Source organism: Varanus komodoensis, unplaced genomic scaffold (genome assembly GCF_004798865.1).
Source record: "Varanus komodoensis strain SLA01 unplaced genomic scaffold, ASM479886v1 scaffold60, whole genome shotgun sequence".
In the NCBI taxonomy this organism is placed as follows: domain Eukaryota; kingdom Metazoa; phylum Chordata; class Lepidosauria; order Squamata; family Varanidae; genus Varanus; species Varanus komodoensis.
The window spans coordinates 845,942-867,264 of NW_025336223.1; the positions used below are offsets into that span (position 1 = coordinate 845,942).

The 21,323-nt window shown below is 41.0% G+C and overlaps 1 protein-coding gene across 3 annotated transcripts in view; it reads left to right on the forward strand.

Annotated features, from left to right (window-relative positions):
* Positions 1–2,806: 2,806 nt before the first annotated feature.
* Positions 2,807–21,323, forward strand: part of SPICE1 (spindle and centriole associated protein 1) — a 33,621-nt gene continuing 15,104 nt past the window's right edge. For 2 of the 3 annotated variants that reach the window (XM_044449727.1, XM_044449728.1), the window contains exons 1-11: positions 2,807–3,014; positions 4,704–4,751; positions 6,461–6,607; positions 9,009–9,111; positions 11,903–12,024; positions 13,893–13,984; positions 14,956–15,098; positions 15,641–15,775; positions 18,310–18,563; positions 19,639–19,770; positions 20,183–20,333. In XM_044449727.1, coding sequence (XP_044305662.1) covers positions 2,919–3,014; positions 4,704–4,751; positions 6,461–6,607; positions 9,009–9,111; positions 11,903–12,024; positions 13,893–13,984; positions 14,956–15,098; positions 15,641–15,775; positions 18,310–18,563; positions 19,639–19,770; positions 20,183–20,333 — 1,423 coding nt within the window. In that variant the 5' untranslated portion in view covers positions 2,807–2,918. Of the gene's footprint in view, positions 3,015–4,703; positions 4,752–6,460; positions 6,650–9,008; positions 9,112–11,902; positions 12,025–13,892; positions 13,985–14,955; positions 15,099–15,640; positions 15,776–18,309; positions 18,564–19,638; positions 19,771–20,182; positions 20,334–21,323 lie in introns of those variants that run through there. The other variant, XM_044449729.1, reaches the window with a different exon arrangement.

The window sequence follows — 21,323 nt, forward strand, 5'->3', positions numbered from 1 at the left end:
CCAAGGGCATCTTGAGGCCCACTGCAATATATTTGTTGGGCACTTCTAGGACTTGCATCCACCATTACTTAGATTCCAATTTAGTAGCAGCTGCATGAGGTGAGGTACCTACAATACAGTCTGCTCAATTTTTATTGGGTGAGTTTCAGATGGTGCCGTTCAAAGATGGTTGAGAAGTTGCTTGGACAGGTTTGTATGACCACATCTGTACTGGATTCTTGCCTCTTTTGGTTCATAATAGGTAATAGAAGGGGAACTATTGACTGGGCTATGAAGGCGATCGATGCCACTCAATATCTACATGAAGCTGCTGAGTGGGTTCATCTGGAATTTTGCAGTGAATTGCCATCAGTAAGCTGACAAAACACAGATAAGGCTGTGGATTATGAATCTGGTGCCTGATTGCAACAATGGATGCAGCTGAACACAGCTGAACTGGACAAGACTGACATGTTGTTGGTGGTGGCTCTTCTTGGAGGGTGTGCAACCTGTACTGGAGTTGCACTTCCCTTGAAGGAGCAGGTCCATGGCTTGGGGTTGCTCCTTGGTCCAGGTTTGTTACTGGAGATGCAGGTGGTCTCAGTGGCATGGCATGTTTTCTTTCAGCTTTAGCTGGTGGCCCAGCTACAATCTTATCTGGACAAAAGTAACCTGGTTTCAGCAATCTACTCTTTGACAATTTCTAGGCTAGAATACTGCGACATTGAGGAGTTTTGGAATAGACTAATGCACTGTCCAATGGATTAGGGCATGGGTGACAGACTGAAAGCAGAAGGTAACCATTAGTGGGGAATCATCGGGATGGTGGCCGATGACAAGCAGGGTTTCCCAGGGCTCTGTCCTGGGACTGATCCTGTTCAATCTCTTCATCAATGACCTGGAAAAGGCGGTGATCAGTCTTCTGATCAAATTCACAGACAATACTAAAATGGAGGCAGTAGCCACAACTAAGGAGCAGGTATTCTGGATCCAGAAGGATCTGGAGAGATTATGGAAATGGGCAGGAGACTACAGGATGGCATTCAATGCAAATAAGTTTTGGACTTCAGGCATAGGAATGGGTGTCATTCCTATGCCTGAATGACATTAGGGGACAAGTGGCTGGAGAGCAGAACTTGTGAAAGGGATCTTGGGGTACTGGCTGACTGCAGGCTAAACATGAGTCAGCAGTGTGATGTGGTGGTCAAGAGGGCGAACGCCACCCTTGGTTGCATAGCCAGAAGCGTGGCTTCTCGATTGAGAGAGGTATTACTACCACTCTATACTGCTCTCCTTTGCCTGCAACTGGAGTATTGTATTTAGTTCTGGTCTCCACATTACAGGAAGGATATAGCCAGGTTGGAATTGGTGCAGCACAGGGCCACAAGGATGGTGGCCGGATTGCAGGGAAAGCTGTATGAGGCAAAACTGAGGGAGTTGGGTCTTTTCAGACTGGAGTAGACTCTGAGGGGATCTGTTACCAACATATAGGTACTTGATGGCATGCAACGTTGAGGTGGGTAGAGACCTGTTTTCCCCTGTGGAGGAGGGCAGAACGCATTCCAATGGAACTTAGGAACCAAGGTTCAGATTGGATGTCAGGAAGTACTTCCAGACCGTTAGGACCCCTAGGGTATGGAATGGGCTTTCATGAGAGGTGGCTGAAGCCCCATCCATGAGGGTGTTCAAGGATAGGCTGGGCATGCACATGGTAGGCATGTTCTTGAGCAGAGCCAGCTGGAGCAAGGGTCAGACTAGATGGCCCAGGAGGCTCCTTCTTACTGGTTCTGTTTCTATGTTTGTATGACTGTTCAGAATCTGTAGCTTATATAAAATGTGGCAGCCAGACTGACAATTGGAATCAGAATGTCCCAAAATAAAACACCAGTTCTGTCCTATTTGTACTGACTCCCTACACACTTCCCAGCTGGATTCAAGGTGCTGGTTTTCCCCATAGAGTGGCTTGGGGTTGCAATACTTGATGAACCACCTCTCCCGGCTGCTGTCCCACACATTGTTCAACATTTGAGTCCTTCCTCCAATTACTATCTCCAAGGCTCAGTTGGCAGCAAAAAGATGACCTTCTCAGTAGTAGACCCCAAATTATGGAATGATCACTGAGGCACCCTGTCACCAATTTTACTAGCCTTTTGGGACCAGGCAAAGACTACCCTTTATGCTGAGGCATGGAGCAGTTCTAAATAGCATTTGAGAGGTGGTATTGTCACCTGTTTTTAGTAGCTGTGTGAAATGAACCTGGCCTAGCAGTTTAAATTGTTAACATTCCGTTTTAGATTTCTAATGAAATTCTATGCTTTATTATTTTATATTGTAATTATAAATGGGTGAACCTTACCCAACAATAACAATCATTTTAATATCATGTGAGGTGGAGTCTGTAAGTACACTGGTGTCCATGGGCACCACTTGGGCACAGCGAGATTAGCATTCAATTCCTTGCTATATTTGTTCACAGGGCAGGAGAAACTGTATATAAGGGGCCACTGAAAAATATGGCTCCAGCCCCCTGCCGTTCTTCCACCTCCGTTCTCATAAAGTGTAGAATGGGTCTCACAGTATACAAGACTTACGAGAGACCCATCCTAAAATAATAACAACAAAGGGGTGGATGTTATTACGTAACTCCTACCAACAGCGAGCCTTCTTCGGGTCGGGTCGGGTCGCGGGGGGCACTGGGCAGAGGGCGTGGCTTCCCCCGGAAAATTTCTTCTCGCGTTTGCCCGCGCGGCCAGGCCTCCGCGGGCGAGGCGGGGTTTCCGTGGTAACGAGCGCGAGAAGGGCGGGGCCCGGCTCGCGGCAGGTTTGAGGCCTGTTGGTGGCGGTGGCCCGAGGCCGGGTTATCCTGCTCCGTTGTGCTTCTCTCAAGGCTGCTTGACAGAGTGGAGTGGAGCCGCAGTTGTTATTCTGGAGTCGTTATTATGTCCTTGCTGAGAGTAAGCCGTTTTCCGACTGGAGCTGTGAAGAGGCCGACCAAGGCCCGAAGTAAAAAGCCCCCGAGCAAGCGGGAGTGGGATGTAAGTACGAGCGAGTGAAGGAGGCTGCAGCCCCATCTTGCTCTGAATTACAATTTAGTATTTCCATAGTCCTGAAGTCGCCAAAGCCTCAGTGCGAATTAGAAATTCCAATGGAGCTGGTGGGTGAGTTTCCTTTAGGATTTGGAGTTTAATAAAAGAGAGAGTAGGTCATTGGCAAATATTTTCCAGTCTAGGATAAGAGAAGAACACTATTATAAGAATGACTGTTGCTCCACCATGTTCAAAGGACTTTCAGGTGATGATGCCCTGCCCCTTGCTTACCTTTTCTAACGAGAATGACTCAAATGATTCAGGAAACACCCCTTCATGGTGCTCCAGCTACCCTGAGGCTGCATCTTCTGAAGGAGCTGGCTCTACCTGGCACGAATATGCAAAGGGCATGTAGTGCTTCTTTCAGGAGCAGGTGGGGCATCACAAACTGGGGCTTCCTCACCTGAATTAGATATAGCAAACAACCATCACCATTTTGAAAAGTTTGCTATATTCTTCTGAAGTTTTAAATTTCTATTTTGCGCTAATTGCTCCATCAAAGAAAGAGAAGCTGCCAGCCCTGCCCTACATTACAGTATTCTACACACTATTTTTTATTTATTTTGGGTATTTAGTTTCTCATAGTTTGGACTAAGCGTTTGAAATGTTAGAATTTTAAAGTATGCATAGAGTATGTTTGCTCTAGTATGCGTTGTCTTTTCAGAGAAAAGCAGAAGCCGTTACATTCTCCTTCTCTTATTTGTTTATAATCTGGAATGATTGTTTATTCCTAATTTTGTTTCACGCCCCTTCCAAACAGTATTTCAGAGTGATTTCCCTGCTTTCCAAATCTTCCCACCATTACAATTTATGTCCATAATCCAAACCAATCCTTAAAAGTCTGCCTGAATTTCCAGAATTAATGGCTCAATCAACTGTCAGAGTGGTAGTAAGGGACACTTGCTAGAGCGGGATTGCCAGTCATCACAGCATCCTTAGTGAGTGATTTTTGTGGAATTCTGGGCATGTACCTTAAGCTGCAGTGGAGGCAAAAGCCATTGCAATTACACTGTTTGGAATGAGAAGCAATTCTTCTCCCCAGGCTTGCCACAGACTGGTGCCTTTTTATTTTCTCTCCATACCACTCAGTTTATATTATTTAGAAAGAAACGAAGCTCAGGACAGAACCCAAATACCCTGACAGAGTTTCTTAATAGGTTTCAATGGCTGTCCGCTAGGTTGGTTATCTTATCCAGGAACGACTCAACTTTTAGAGCAGTGGAGGTATATTGAAGGTAGTGAAACTAGAAACAGTGAGTGAGAAGGGGTCTCACGGGCCATCTAGTCTGATCCCCGGCTGTAACCGGCTCTGCTCACGACATGCCTACCATGCAGCATATAGTAGCCAGCGGCTGCTTAGAAACAGAAGTTGCTTGGTGACTTGTATTTTTGTATTTAAAAACCAAGCATCAGTGGCAGTGCTACTAATGGAAGAGTTCATTTTTGGGGGTTGATCACAGTACTAGACTTTGCCACAGGCCCCCTCAACTCTGAGGTCACGTCTTCTATGATGTGTACTCCGCCCCTTAGATCTTAATTTTGTTTGGTTATTGGAAACTGACTTCTATAGGCAGAAGATCATGTTGCTTTTGATGGATTTGGTTTCACTTTTCTTACACTTAATATGTTTTGTTACAGAGCACTGTTCATGATCTCACAGTACATCGGGCAACGCCTGAGGAGCTTGTAAGTTGGATATGTGTCTTTGTTGACATACTGAGGCAATTTCTATAGGCCATACTAGACCTTAAAACAGATGAACTTATTCTTTTAAAACTAGATCTGACACGGTCACATATAATGTGATGGATGCGTTTCAAGTTTTAGACAAATGGCCATGTTTGTGAAGGGTCTTGTTCCCTCCTCATGCCCAGCATTCACCTGTTTGTAAGATTATTTATCTCATGTTGGAGTTTGAGGAGAAATAAGGTGGGTGTCATGAGCTGTGGTTCTCCTGAGTAAACAACTAATGCCTTTTCCAGAAAACTTTATTGTGCCGCTTCAGGAGGAAGAACTTGTCCAACTTTGACATCCAACAAAGTACTGAGCTCTCTATTGTGACTTACCTGCTGTGTGATGTGTCCAGCCTTCAGTTCTACCTCCTCTCCATGGACTGGTAGACCTGGGCTCTCATCAGCCCAGGCTGTCAACCCTTCCCCTCAACTCCCCCTTCCCACAGGCAGATCAGCCAGGGCTCTCATCTGCCCACTTGTCATTCCCCCCCCCCCCCACACACACACACCATATCTTTCCAGACATTTCCTGACCTTGGTCTGCTGCTTGGACATGTTGAGATTCCACAACAATCTCATCCTCCACTGCTTGAGCTTGAGTTTCCATCAAAATGGGCATTTGCTCATTCACATTCAGGCACCCTGGCACAGTGTATACACACAGCAGTGCATGGTAAGCTGCTGATATGTGTGAAGCTAGCAGTCTCTATATGTGCCCTGTTGTTAAAATTTGAACCTTCTCTTTCTGCTCAACTCGAATTTGGTGACTAACCAAGTGAAGTAGATGGTGATGATGATGGGATTCCTGTTCTGATAGTCCCAAGTAGCAGCCTAGCTATTTTTTTAAAGTACATATCAGGGCTCTACCCAGACTGCATGTATTCTAAGCATCTGAGATGTTGACTTATCCAAGGCTTGTTAAAAATCCGTAATCCTAAAAAACTAGATTGGTGGAACTTATTCAATGAATGCTCAAGCTACAGAGTGCTTGGCTGGACCTTTTATTCAAGTATAGGCTCTTTTACTACATCCCAAGACAGCTACCTCTTACCTGCTCCATTGGCTATCTGATCCCCCTCTATATTTCTCTTTTTTAATGCACTCACACAAATACATTCCATTCAGGAGCCTTTTATTTGGGAAGTAGGATTTTGAAGCAAGTGTATGCACATTAGTTTAAATGGATATGTGATTCAGAGCATAATTTAGTGTGGTTTATAGAGTACTCTATATCAGAGTATATTACTTTTTAAAGCCCAGGGAGCTACCTTATATTCTATAGCCTTGGTTTCTGCCATCACTTTCTACTTGATGTATCTAGGGAAGATAATCTGATATCAAAACTCACTATTTTTTCATTCAAAGCTAGTGTATGTTGTAAGCATGCAGCTGGTTATCACACTTACTGGTGAGATGTATTTTACTTTTGTTAACAGATGCAACTTGGGTTTTGATAATGTAGGAATAACAAGGATTACTATTTTGTCTGTACTTTGCATAGTTGAATATTGCACTTTTGCTTTTGTGGTAGTCTGCAAATTCAGCATACTTGATGTACGAAGGCATAACAATAAGTTTCATTCAGATGTATTGCTCTGTCTTCATTACCTTCATTTATTCCTTGGCTCAAGTTTGAGTTTGAAATCTCTTCCCACTATCCAGGTACGAAGGCATGAGATGCACAAGTCAAAAAACAAAGCACTTGTACATTTGGAACTGCAGGAAAAAGCATTAAAGAGCAAAAGGAAGAAGCAGAGGCCAAGAGTTCCAGAATCACTAGAAAAAAAGAAATTGGCCTTGATGAGAGAAGTAAGAAATAACTATACAGAGTCCCTGTGACTATCATACTTGGCAAGTATTTGCAATTGCACATCTTTTTCAGTTTTTCAGGAATGGGAACCTTTTTTGACTGAAGGGCTGCATGCCTGTTGGAGGTGAGCCAAATGTGGGTGGTGCTGTTTTTCTCACTGTGAGCAGCTCCTAGGCAGTATCCTCTCACATAAGCATATGCACACATACTTCTTTCTTTCTGTATTTTCTATATTGCTACATTTCCCTATCACCCTTTCTGTTTCCTCTACAGCCTTGCTTTCTAACACTATCCAATTCCTATCTTCTTCTTTTAACATTTCTATTGTTCTGGACTCTCTACATTCAGAGAATAATATATTCAGATCATTACATGCATCTCAGGCTCATCTCTCTACACACACCAATGAAGGCAGTCAAGACATACTCATTTCCAATTTTACACTAGCTGCAATTTCTCATGATGGCCAGACTCAAACATTGTGGCTTGTTAAACCAGACTTGTTTAACTTGTTAAACCATCTTGGGTCCCCAGATGTTGTTGGATGGTAACCTCCATCATCCCTAGCCAGCATGACCATGGTCAAGGATAATCAGAACTGTAATTTAACTACATTTGAGGAGCCAAGGTTGGGAAAGGCTGATTAACTATGGTTAGTGAGAACATGTCCTTGGGTCCTGGTTACCTGAAGGAGCGCTTACATCCATATATGCCCAGCCGCCCCCTGAGATCAGTGGGAGAGGCCCTCCTCCGGGAGCCCTCAGTGAAGGAAATTAGGAGGGTGGTTACTCGGAGGAGGGCTTTCTCAGCGGTGGCGCCTAAGTTATGGAATGCGCTCCCCAGAGAGGTCCGCCTGGCGCCATCGTTATTTGTTTTTCGGCGCCAGGCGAAGACCTTTTTATTTAAGCAGCATTTTAAATGCTAATACTATTGAATTTTATTTGGCCAGGGCGGCTTATTTTATTCTAATGTATATATTTTAATTGTTATTGTCTTAATTTATTGTTGTGAGCTGCCCCGAGGCTTCAGTGAATGGGGCGGCATAAAAATGTTTTAATAAATAAATAAAAAATAAAAATGTCATGGTCAGATCATGGTTTCAGATCTTGGATTATTCTCACTAAACAAATCACAACTCCAGGTTTGGATGTCTTAAGAGACTGTGGTCTTTTGAAAGTTGGAAGCAAACATTTATAATCTCTTCCTTGATTGTGAAAGAATGTGCTAGCTAAAAGCTTGCCCGAACAAGCAACTTCCTTAATTTAGGGTAGGGCTGGAAAAGCTTTGTCCTTCTAGCTATTATTGGACAACCTGCATCCATAATCATTAGTCACAATGGCTAGAGATCATGGCTGGAGTTGAAATCCAACAACAATTGGAGGGCCACAAGGTCTTCATCACTGATGTAAGAGGTTATAAACATAATTTTCTAAAGAAGCAGGTAATTTAGGTAAGAGAGCCAGTATGCTGTAGTGCTTAAGAGTATTTGACTAGGACTCAGGATACTCAGGTTCTAGTTGGCATTTCTAGTTAACTAGGTGACTTTGGGCCGGTCACTGCCACTCAGCCTAACCTACTGACCAATTTGTTGAGACAATAAAATGAAGTGGATTGTGTAAACTGCCTTGGCTCTTTACAGGACAAAGGCAGTATACAAATAAATAGTATATTTAATCCATGTAGTTTTATTTTTTCAGATAGTTGCTAAAGAGAGCTCGACATAAATATGGGTTGAGAATTGTCTGGTTATGCATCGACAGTGCTGCTTTGGCTGCATAAGCACTTGCGTAAAATACAGGAGGTGATTATATGGAAAGTGCATTTTTGTATGTGTAGGAGTTGACAGCCATAGGATAAGTCCGAGTTGGCTGTTGGAAAGGTTGGCGTCCCAACTCTGACATCGGAAATGTGTTCCCAGGTTGGACTGGGGGTCATCCTCTGCTTTTTTCTTCATTGGCTCTGGCTTTGAAGTTGTAAATGTGATGGGGTGCTCTGATGGGGATGGGAGGCTTCTGCCCCTCATGAGCAGGGGCAGAAGACATAGCTGAAATCAGTCATCTGGGGGGCTTTTCATCGTGAGGGAAATGCAGAAACTGCCTGTGCCTCTGTGTTTTTGCTCTTGATTGGTCATAAACATCCAGGTTCAGTGGGTTATGGGCAGCCGCAATGGATGTTACCCTAAGATATTTATTGAGTTAATCATGCTGTCACTGCCCGTTTGTTGCACTTGAACTCCAATTGGTCTTAATAAAAAGTAGCATTTCATGAACTTCATTGCTAAATGCTTATGTGTGTCTATTCTTAATTCTGCAAAATTGTTTTATTTTGGAGAGAAGATGTAGGATAAGGAAAGGAAAGAAATACAAATAGAATGTATTTCCTGTGATTTGTTCCTTTTAGATTCTCTCTGAGCAGTACCAGCTACAGGATGTCCTGGAGAGATCTGATCAGGCTATGGCTATGGTGAAAGACCTATTTGGTGATACCCCTCACAGACATTTAGGTGAGGTTTCACTACATTGATTACATAAATTATTGTATAGTTATGCATTGATATAATTCATAAATTAATACAGTTTCATTGCTTAGCAGGTATAAAATTGATGTTGTATGCTGGAAGAGATAATTCACATAAAACTGCTTTTGAAGCTGCCGTAACTGTATTACAGACTTTGTTTATAGTAGCTATGCAAGAAATCCACTTAAAATCTTTGGAATTTTCTTAGAGAGTGATAGATGGGATTCAGCTAGAGACTCAGAACTGCACACTATTTCTTTCAATGGATCTTGGCGCTTGTGGAAGTCAAACTTTTTCATGAGTAGTTTCAGTGCTTTCCCTGCATCTAATAGTATAACTTGGGTATGAGTGCTGGAAACTTAGAGCCAGCATATTGGTTGGTTAATTCTAATGTGCATAACTCTTTTTCTTGTTCCTAGTGTTCAGTCAGCAAATTATGGACTGGATCACATTCCCTAAGGCTGGGTGGTAGGGTTAGGTTAGAAGAAAGGTGACTTAATGGGGAAATTATAGAGGTTAATGGTGGGGAAAGTGAACTGTTTTTTTCTTCCTCTCATATAATTCTACAATTTGGAGTTACCAACTAAAACTGACAGGGGGCTTATAACAGATGGAAAAGGCATCATATAATTAACCTGTGAAATTTGTGAATTTGCTGCCATAAGGTGTGATAGCATCCAGTTTAAGTGACTTTAAGGAAGAAGTGCACTCATTTCACATGCTAGCAAAGTTATGCTCAAAATCCTACGAGCTAGGCTCCAGCAGTATGTGGACCGAGAACTACCAGAAATATCAACAACCTCAGATATGCAGATGATACCGCTCTAATGGCAGAAAGTGAAGAGGAACGAAAGAGCCTCTTGATGCCGGTGAAGGAGGAGAGCGCAAAAGTAGGCTTGAAACTCAGCATTAAGAAAACTAAGATCATGGCATCTGGCCCTCTCACTTCCTGGCAAATAGATGGGGAAGAAATGGAGGTAGTGACAGATTTTATTTTCCTGGGCTCCAAGATCACTGCAGATGGGGACTGCAGCCAAGAAATTAAAAGACGCTTGCTCCTGGGGAGGAAAGCTATGGCAAATCTAGACAACATACTAAAAAGCAGAGACATCACCCTGCCAACAAAAGTGCGTATAGTCAAGGCTATGGTTTTCCCAGTTGCAATGTATAGTGGTGAAAGCTGGGCCATAAGGAAGGTTGAGCGCCAAAGGATTGCGGCTTTTGAATTGTGGTGCTGGAGAAGACTCCTGCGAGTCCTTTGGACCGCAAGGCGATCAAACCGGTCAGTCCTAGAGGAGATCAACCCTGACTGCTCTTTAGAAGGCCAGATACTGCAGATGAAACTCAAATACTTTGGCCACCTAATGAGAAGGAAGGACTCACTGGAGAAGAGCCTGATGCTGGGAACAATAGATGGAAAAGAAGAAGGGGACAGCAGAGGATGAGGTGGCTAGATGGAGTCACTGAAGCGGTTGGTGTGAGCTTTAGTGGACTCCGGGGGATGGTGGAGGACGGGAAGGCCTGGAGGAATGTCGTCCATGGGGTCGTGATGGGTTGGACACAACTTCGCGACTAACAACAAGAAGGAAGAAGTGAACAGATTCATAGATGTAGCTGTCAGTACTTAGTAGTCATGATCATTATATGTAACCTCTGGGTTTAAATGTGGTACTGAAGACCTGGTGCTATCTTTGTATCTTCATCCTAGGCTTCCCAGAAACAGGATGCTGAACAAGATGGATCATTGGTCTTACCTAGCAGAACTCTTTTTATAGTTTTAATTTTTTGTTTTAGCTTTCTTTTGTGTGTACACGCACCACCATCCCTTCCCCCTCATATGGTGTATCTCTTCCTCTTCTACTAAACCCCAGTTCCAACTTGATGCAAATGCTGTTCATGTGAACCTTCTCAGTCGCAAGCACAGGATAGTATAACTCTGATTTCAGGATATATTTAACTACTAACTTCATGTATCTCAAGAAGTGGGTTCTGGCCTGTAAAGAAATTAGTCTTGAAGGTACGACAAGATTACTGCTTTGTTATAACAGATTATCTCTCTGGAATACAAGATAGTTGTCTTTCAAGGAAACATTAAAGGTTGTTTAGGAATGGTGTATTCTTTTACTCTTCTGTGACAATGGAATATAATTAATTTCTAATATTGGTCCTAGGAGAGTTCAGTTATTAATAGGCAGCAGCCAAACAACAGATGCCAAAGGGCACTGACTATTTGCTGCTTGTTCAACATCCATTTGGGGCCCATTTGGGCCTATATCTTCACCCTCCACAGAGCAGCATGGACTCTGCTGCCTCCATTGCTTGCTGCCCCCCCCCCCCCGACACTGGTAGGGAGAATGCCACCACCAGGGAGAGGAGGGAAGGGGGTCTGCCCCTCTTGCAGCTGCATTGTAGAGGCAATGTCAGGTGGGGCTGCACAGGCTGCACTTTTTCAGCCAGCTGTGCTGGTTTGGGCACTGGGGGTTTTTTGACTGGGGGAGAGGTTATAGTTGTATGTTGTTGTTGCTTTTTATTATGCATTATATTATTGTATTAAGTATTACTTTTTTATTTTTGCCTTTTGTAATTAATATTGTATTTTGTTTTGATTATATTTTTGTATTTTGTAGTTGAATTTGTATTATTTTTGTTTTATTGTAAGCTGCCCAGAGTGCCCTATGGGCTCTGGAGTGGCATACAAATGTAATAATAGCAATAATAATAATTGTCTATTTTCTATTATTATGCAACATTCTGAGCTTCCTTTACCACCTCTTAGGTTTCCCAAATGTGACAGTAGCTCCTGATTATGACATGCAGTCCTCCCTAGGCCCTATCGTACAAAAGTCTGATCCCCCCACACAGCTCTCCATTCTTAGTGAGTCTGTCATGGATCGTCAGGTAATTATTTTTCATATGAACTGTATCATGTTATGAAGGAAGTAGGCTGAGGGGTATATTTCTGAGGTCAAGACATGGATCTCAGAATTAGGCTATTGTCAGTCAGTCTGTGGAAGTGTGGCTGAGAAATAGCAATGCCAGTTTGGAGAAGATGCATGCAGAGTATCCAAGATGAATATATTTTATTCTGACATGAACTTTCATCAATCTATAGATATAAGCAAAACACTTGAGTGCATTTGACTTTTACTTGGAGTTCCTCTGATAGTGTGTCAATTTGAATCTTTTGTTTTTCTTTTTAACTATGTAATTCTAAGAACCTATAAAATTAGGGATTTATCATCATTGCATTACATTTATAGATGCTTTCTTCTTTTCACAAAGAACCCAAGACATGTTTTGAAAGTGCATGTCACCTTAACAAATTTAATTTACGATTTCAACAGTAATTTTGGTATAAAATAATTTCTAAGAATGTAAACCTATGTCTACCTAGTTTACTTCAATCAATTAGTAATTAAGACTGCAGTCCTATGCTCACTTACCTGAGATTATTAATTTTGAATAAACCAACATAGGATTGTGTTGTATATAAAAAACTAATTGCAGAAATATGTTTGGAAAGAGGAAGTCCCTGGGTTACAAACATCCAGGTGTTTTTATTTATTTATTTATTGCATTTATATACCACCTTAGTAGCCCAGAGGGCTACAACCTGTACGAATGCATGGACTCCCATAAACCTTATGACGCATTTGGCGAAGTGTCATCAGGGGTCATGTGGTTTCCTAGAGATACAGTATTTACAGTTCAAGCATGCCCAGAGCCAGTGTGTTTTGGGGCACATGTAGGACACATAGTTTCCCTTTGGCTTTTGTTTAGCATTTGCTCTTGTAACCAGACCCTCAGCTGCTACAAGGCCATTTAAGATCAGAAAAAGAAAATGGCTGTACAAACAACCCTTGAGGCCTACTTTAAGAAAGAGATTCAAGTGGTAACCCTCCTCCCCACAGCAGCATAATCAAACCCTGCCTCTCCAGCACCAGGTCAATTTCTATCATCAATATTAGGCTTAATGTTTTCTCAAGAATATTCTAAACGGTTTCAAGAACTGATCGCTATTTATAATACTGTATACCAACACACATACATACAGATTCTCTCTTCTGTACCTGTAGTTACTTTTTATCACAATGTTATATTGTGTTTAAGATGTTTTAGTGAATATGCAAGTGTTTAAGTGTTTTATATGCATAGAAAGTATGCATCTACTAAGGCAAACATTTGGCTTACTCATGTGATCTGGCTTGCATAGAAATTCAACTTAGGGATGTTCTCGGGCACAGAACTCATTCTTAACCCAGAGATTACCTGTGTTCTTACAGCTTTCTTTTTGGTACACCATATCATTCTGCCAGTAGAGGGCACATATGTTTAAGGCTGAATGTCTCAGTTGTTTCAATTTTATTGAAACTGTATGGCCTGAAAACAATTTTGTGCTAGCATGTTTGATGTTTTTAAATGTTCTAGAGCTGTGTTGAGTTTTCCTTCTACCCACCTGGTCAATTCCAATTCATTTTTCTGCTGCTACTATGGTAAAATTAAAACTTGCACAGACACAAAACAGTGTGTTCCCTTTAACTGCATTGGTAGCAGTAATTTGGCTGGCTTCTCCATTGTGGTGTCAGGTATTTGGTACTACAACTCCCATATCTAGGCATTGGCCATGTCAACTAAGGCCAATGAGTACTGAACTCTAAAACATCTGGATAGCACCAGCTTAGGGATGATTGGTCCAGGGCTTTTGTCAGCCTGTAAAATACAATCAAAAGCAGCTCTCAAACAGTGTTATCTCTGTTTTCTGGAAGGCTGTCAATGAAGTAGAGCATGCTTCCAAGTGCAAGACAAGCAACGAGAATGATGTGTCTCTGAACTTCAGATCCAGTGTTAATACAGACAGGTTGGTGTTTATCTCTGTTTGCTTTCACTGATTCATGCACTTTACATAACTGCAAATGGTTTCTTAGTTTATACATCATTTGCAAATCTAACTGCTCTCCTCTCACAGGTGGTAGTTGCTCTTTGTGAACCACTACAGCACTTAAATAAAATAACTGGCTTTGAATTTTGCAGTAAAATATGTTGGTATTAGAATATCTTCTCTTGTATTACTCATCCAGCTGACAGAGTTCTGTAGGTTTTGCTCCCATGTGTGTGTTTACAGAGGCCATTGTGGACATCTGGATGAAAAATTAGTGCCGAAACTTTTGCAGCTTTCTCCACAACAACCAAGACTAAAATCAAAGCATAATCTTCCTCCTTATTCTGTATATTTCTGGATACCTGTGGAACATGGTTCTCCTCTGAAAGGCAAACAAAGAACAATTTCTCAGTTTCAAAGGGCTTTGAAAACACATCAACCAAGCCCCCTTAGGTACAGCTATTGTATGCCTCCTGAGATAATGCACTCTGGGCAAAAATACTGTAAATAAGAAAAATAAATTTTATAAATTAAAAATTATCTGCCTATACATAAATATGTGATAAAATACTGCAATTGGGGGTTGAAGATGCTTTCTAGAAATAGTGTATGTATTGATTATACTGGCAAATATGTTCCTCGGTTGGATGATGATATTTGAAACATTTTTACTCCCACTTACCAGCCAAAAAAGCTACTAGAACATTTTATACATTTTCCTAGTCCCACAATTCTGATAGTAACAAACTGAAATGACCAGTTCAGCAAGAGAAGGAGCCAGATGTTGGGGCCTCAACAAAGATGATAGAATGGTACTGCTTCCTTTCTTTTTCTGACATAGCTGAATTGACTGTTAAGGTTACGTATTTACACCAGTTTTCCCTTGCTCTTCAGCCAAAAAAGACTTCCACTGTACCTAAATTTGGTTTGCATCTTTGTTCTCTACCTAGGATGCCTCTCCTTTTGAAAGAAGAAAACTCTGTGGCCATTGACCAAGAAGAGGCTTTTGAGCAACAAGCATCCACCATCTCACCACAAGAAGTAGATGGAGTTTCAACACCAACAACAGCTTATCAGTTACTGGAACATACAGGTTCACTTTACTATCTTTTTATAGCAAAACAAAACACCAGAAACAGAAAGTAGCTGGTTGGAATTCCTGTAGGGCAAGAGTGGGCCAACTTCAGTCTTGTTGGATTGATTCTGCTGCTTTTACTAGAACCCTAGGCTTTATCAGCTGGTGCAAGATGCAAAAGGTATGAAGTAAAAAATAAAGAACGCTGAATGTAAGGAGTTACTTTGAGCTGAGCTCACAGTCCACAAATCATCCACAAACCATCTCCTGGTTACCACAAACATTGCTCATTGCAGCAATATAATTTAGGGTGTATGGGGAGTCATTTTATCCCTGCTATTGTTAAATAATTGGAAAGAAATTATTGTTCTACTGCAGATCACTCAGAGATTTGCTACTAAGTCCAGATCTACCTTCTGACCGCTTCTCCTGCAGAGAACACTTCGGAGCCTGTCTGCCACACTGAGCAGAGCTCTCTGCTTTTTAAAATGATATATTTGAGAATACTGATTAAACTATATAATAATGTATTGCACCCATGGTTTTTTGCATTCGTTTAGCCCTTAATGCTACGAATGTAGTCAGGAAAGTTCATTCAAGAGTTCAGAATGAAGAACAGATTCCATATACCACATTCGTTGTGCAGCAAGTACTGAATGCTAATGTAAGGAAGGAGAAACAAACAGTTACAAAAGGTATGATTTTAATATGGCTCATTCATTCAAATGTCAGAAAGATTGGTCTGCTTTCTTCCACTTGTTGTATAAAGCTTTGGCTGAGTCCTAGTTTTCACTGTTGTATGATGCCTGTGCTGCTGCAGAAAGGGGCTAAGATGACTGAATGTGCACAGACTCCATGCCTATAGAAATCTAGTATGTCAGGGTACAGGTTGTAACCTGGCCTTTTCCTGACATGCTAGTTTTCTGAATGGAGGGAATGTTTCTGTTCAGAAGTGTTCAGACGCAGGAGCCCCCACATGTGTTCTCAGATGATATAGCCCAGACATTGATACATCAACACCCAGTGAATGAAGCCTGAGACTTGAGTTCCTGTTAAGGAGTGTATATGTAATAGAGGTTAGCTCAAAAAACATACTTTAAAGTTGGGTTTGCAATTTGGTCCTATTGAATTGTTACAAAGAATTGCTTTAGAAGTAAAGTTGTACCCACTGCAAAAATACTGCATCTTCTCAGGTAGCAGGCATTCTTCAATGATGTTTCTGCCTTTTTGTGTTGAGTATTGCTTGACTCTTTTGTGCAGAGCCACTAGATCCCTCATTGTATCAGTTCTTTTGGAATAAATGCAGACTGGAGAACTTTTCTCTGTCAAGGCCTGCACACCTTGCTCTGAGCGAAGCCAAGGCCAGCTGTGGGTGGGGGTACCCTCTTTTTCTTTCATTTTTCTTCAGTTCCCTTTATCCGCCTGCTTCATTTCCCTTTTCCTTCAAATGAAACCAAGGTGATGGTGGTTGGAAGTGCTCAGGATTGTCCTGCTGTGGCTGGACTAGACTCAACCCTGGGACAAATTTAGGAAAACCTATGGAAAATGAGTTAGGCAAGGAAATGGTCAAGCACAGAGGTATCAGTTCAGTTTAAGATGGGAGTAGTCAAGATATAGGCTGCTGTCAACGCTCTGAACTTTAGAGTAGAGATGCAGAGGTTTGTGCTGTTAGATGGTTTAAATGTAATATTCAAGCAAATACAAAGATCAACCCTGAAATACTTATTATAAAGGCTACTTGTAGGTACTTTAAGGAAAGTCTATAGTATTGCTTATATCTTACGTTAGTTAGACTTTGATGAAAAACCTTACTAATTAACATACTTGTTTAACATACCTGAAGACATGTGAGCATAAATGTATGTGCTTTCTAGAGATACTTACCTACAAACTCAATGCATGTACATCTCTGAACTCAGGAGGCTATAGAATCATTCCTAAAAGAAGCTAATTAAAATGTGGTTGGTGTTATATGTATTACGGATTGTACTCATTCCGTTACTAATTAACTTTAGAGCACAAAACATCTTGTGCATCATTGTGCACAAAAGGGGAAAAGTGTTCCACCCCTCATCACTGAAACCTGAGGGGAAAGGATGCATTTCTTTCCCTCTTTTTAAGGTGAGCAGCTATGCTGGCCTGGATGAACATAATACCAGGCCATGGACATAACACCAAGCCATGGTGTAATTTCAGCACTATAGAAAACAAGGCAAGGCTCTTCCAAGTTCACATATGCTTCCCTGTTTGCTGGAAAGGCCCTGCTTCCCCTCTCATTATCTCCTGTTCTGTTCCTTCTGTATGTACAGAGAACAAAAAGAGTCATCTTGGCTAATGTGCAGGGTAGAAATTTCATAAATGAATAAAACTTCTGGACCTTGAATTGTTCAGAAATTCTTGAGGTAACCTAAAATAGGTTGAGGTAGTGGGGACACCTGTTCTAGATGTTACCTGATTATGGGCAAATAATAGGCATGACTGACTTTAATCGGACTTCTGTAATTCTGGAAAGCATTGAACACTCAAATGTTACCATTTTTTTTTCTTTCTCCTTTTCTTGGAAAAACAAAAATCTTATTCTAGTATCAGTGATTTGAAAGGAAAAAACAGTTTTCTTGAGAAGGTTGCTTAATTTTAATACATAAATATTGTCCAAACTAGAGCAAAAGAGCTGCTTATCTTAAAAACTTGATTTTTGTTTGTCTCATTTTTGTTTAAGTCTTAGTCCAAGTTTGAACTGTGCAGTAAATAGGTTTATTAGCTTTACTGAGGAAGTACTTCCAGAGTTCCTGTGCTTGTTGGGTGCTTGTTTCTCTGTCCTACTTATAAATAAGGATAACATATAGCAGTTTGTCACTTTTTTCTCTTGCCCTGAAAGAGTGTTTCCTCTTCATTTAAGAAAAGTAATGTCAGATGCTACCCTAAGCTAAGTGCGTTAACCTATGATTTCTGGATCGTGTGGTGTATCTAGTTTCCACTTAGCTTGAAGTGCTTGATACTGCCTAATCTTGCAAGCTATGCAGGATCGGGTCTGGTTGAAATTTGAATGGGTGACTTAAAATGTTGTGAATGCCCAAAGAGTTTCAGTCCAAGGTGGTATAGAATATTAATATGAGTGATTTTTACACATTTAAAACTTAGGTTTTTTTGTTCTTTTAATGTAGTATTTGGTTTGTCACAAACATTATTGACAAATGAGAATGAAAATGTTTTCCTGTCCTTTTCTCAGTGAAGAAGAAACAAAGTCCGCAGATGCCTGCTGGACAAAAGAAGAAGAACTTGAGCACTGCTGCAACTTCCTTTGACCTTCCAAATGGCAACAGAACCAGCCTAGAGGTCTTGAATCAAATGATGCATGAAATGGAGGAATATGAGAAGTGGATGGGACATGAAATACAGCAAGTGCATGATAATCAAGGCGTCTCTGGATTTACTCACTCACTGGTGAATGCTCTGTGTCGGGTGATGCATTATTTGAAAGAGGTGAGAAAAAACTTTGAATTGTTTCCAAGTACAATAAGCACACATTTAATCTGCTTTTGGCTTTCTTTTTTACCATCTCAGTGCTAGTTCAGTACTATATTTGTTTTAGGTTGTTTCCTATTGCTATTGAGGGGGAAGCAATTAGAATGGATTGTTTTGTTTCAGAATTGAAATCTCTCCTTGAGAGATTTTCCTGAAGGCAGCTGTTTTAAGAATCTGTTCAGAAAATTAACAAATGTGCACATGTTTCTAGATACTGTGAATTTTTCAGGTACATGCCATTCCCTCTAATAATGTTGTTGGAACCAAAACATGGTCACTGAGAAGCAAGCGTGCGTTAGAGAATCCTGAGGTTTGCAGCAGACTGAAGATCAATAAAAGCATAAGCCTGCTAGGGCACAAAGCAGCCCAATGAGGATTGAGCATATTCAGTAGCCAAATATTAGCTGGAAGATAATAATGGAAAATCTGAATGGGGATCTAATACCTGCTTCAGCTTCTTACACGTGGAGAAGAGCATAGCAGGCTGACAGTTTCAGCCAGCATTTTGGAACAGTGGGCAAATTCCTCTTTATTTGAAAAGTGATCTGGTTTTGTTTCCATAGTAACTTAGCTCTTAAATTAATTTTGTGAAGAGGTTTTAGTGTTGTGTTTTTTTAACAGTGAAAGCCTCCCATAGTGTTTGGCTTGGGCCATGTAACAGGAAAAAGTATATTTAAAATAATTAAACCTTTAAAAATTCTAAGTTGCTCTGAGCACTTTAAGGAAAGGACTCAAATAGGAATGAAGAAAACAATGAAATACAAGAATGATTCGTTCCTTCACTTCCTTCCCTCAATGTAAAGCTTGAATAAACCAATTAGGCATGTGGTCTATAACATCCTTACCTCTTCTGAGTATTGGGGTGCCTAAACTTTGAATCTCACCTACATTCTGCTTCTAAACTTTCCTGGGAACTGGTTTATAGGCCTGACTTTTATATAAGTGCTTATCCATGCTGTGTAATGTTGATCACTCATGTGCTCATGAATATGATACTGTTACCTGTTCCTCCCTCTTTCTCTGTCCCCAAAAGAATGAGAGAAGGATGCACCAAGAAATGGTGGACAGGCAGCAGCTTGAAAAGGAGCTAGGGGAACACAGGGCCCTCATTGATGCTTTAACTGCTGAAGTCTTACTGCTGAGGGAAGAAAACCATGCTATGCAGGTACCGCCCACAATTTCTGTTACACTGTGTAACCTATGTTTGATTCATGCTTATAATTTTGTTTGTATACACTTGATGGTTTTTAATTGTTTTAAACCATCCAGGGAGCCATGTGGCTATTGTGATGGTCTATGAAACCATTAATTAATAAAATGATGCCCTCGTTTGTTAAATTATCTTTGTACAGTAATGTATTATATTTCCAGAAAATATAGTTTAAATGCTCTATGAAAATGTTGAGTTCCTTGCACAGTAGTATGCTAAAGAACAAATAATATATTTAACAGACCAGCCATTGCATCCAGAGAATGTAGAAACAAATGATTGGAAATACTCTTCAGGTTGTATGTGCAAGTAATAAGCCAATTAGAATGGAGATCTCAGTGTATTTCTTTCTACCTTTCTCTTCTAGAGTAAGCTGCAGCAGTGCTTGGTTGTAAGAGATGAAAAACTGGTCTCACTCTCTCATGCACTTCAAGGCCTTTCTGTCACAGATATTAGCAGAAGAAGTCATTCTGGAGAGAGTGGGAAACTTCTAGTACAGAGTCCAGAGTTAGCCAAAGGTATGGGCCTTTCACTGGATGATCCAGTTCATAGAATGTGGTATTAGCAATCCCTCCTAGCTTTATGTCATCTATAGATTTGATAAGCGAACCCTCTGCACCCTCAGCTATGTAATTTATGAAATTGTTGACTAGCGCAGTCCTAGAACAAAACCCTGGGATATTGTACTGGAGACTTCCATCCCTTAATACTAATTCACTGTGTATGTACCCACTAGTACTCAACTATAGCATTGTCCAACCTACATTGTGCCAACATAACTGTGAGAAAACTTTTCGAATGGTTTGCTTAAAATCGTAATATATTGTGTCTACAGCATTCCCATGATTTACCACCTCTTCTCAACTCTGTGACATGGCATGACTTTAATCACCTGTTAAATAATTTTTCCTAGTATTGATGTCAGGTTGACTGGTATGTGAGATTCCTGGATCAACTTTTCTCCCCTTTTGGGACAATATTTGCTCATCTCCATCTGTTCTCTAAGTTACAGACAGTGGCTCTGAAATAATGTTTCCAACCTCTTCAAAGCCAAGCCAGGGATGTGATTTATCTAGCCCTTGAGACTTGAACTCATTTGAAGTAGTAAATGCATGCTTATGTACTCTGGGATGCAGTTACTTACTTGGCCTTGTTCCAAGTTGAACACAACACCCCTTCTGGGAGAAGACTGAGGCAAAATAGGAACAGAGTATTTGCACATATTCCCTATCATTTTTAATTGATTCACCTTCTTGCTCCAAAGATAGCCAAAGAAGCTTTTGTTATTTCTAGCATTCCTCATTCATCCGCACCCGTGTCTTTCTGACAAGTTGGGGAAACTGTGCTGTACCTGGTAGACTGTCTCTCATTCCATTTTCTTTATCTTACTTTTTTGAGTTTCACCTCATCAGAGAGCTCCCTCTACACAGGCTTCTTTAAATACCCTCCATTTTCCTTCTCGTAACGATAGCTTGTGATTATATCCTTCAGCCTTTCAGTTTTTAGGA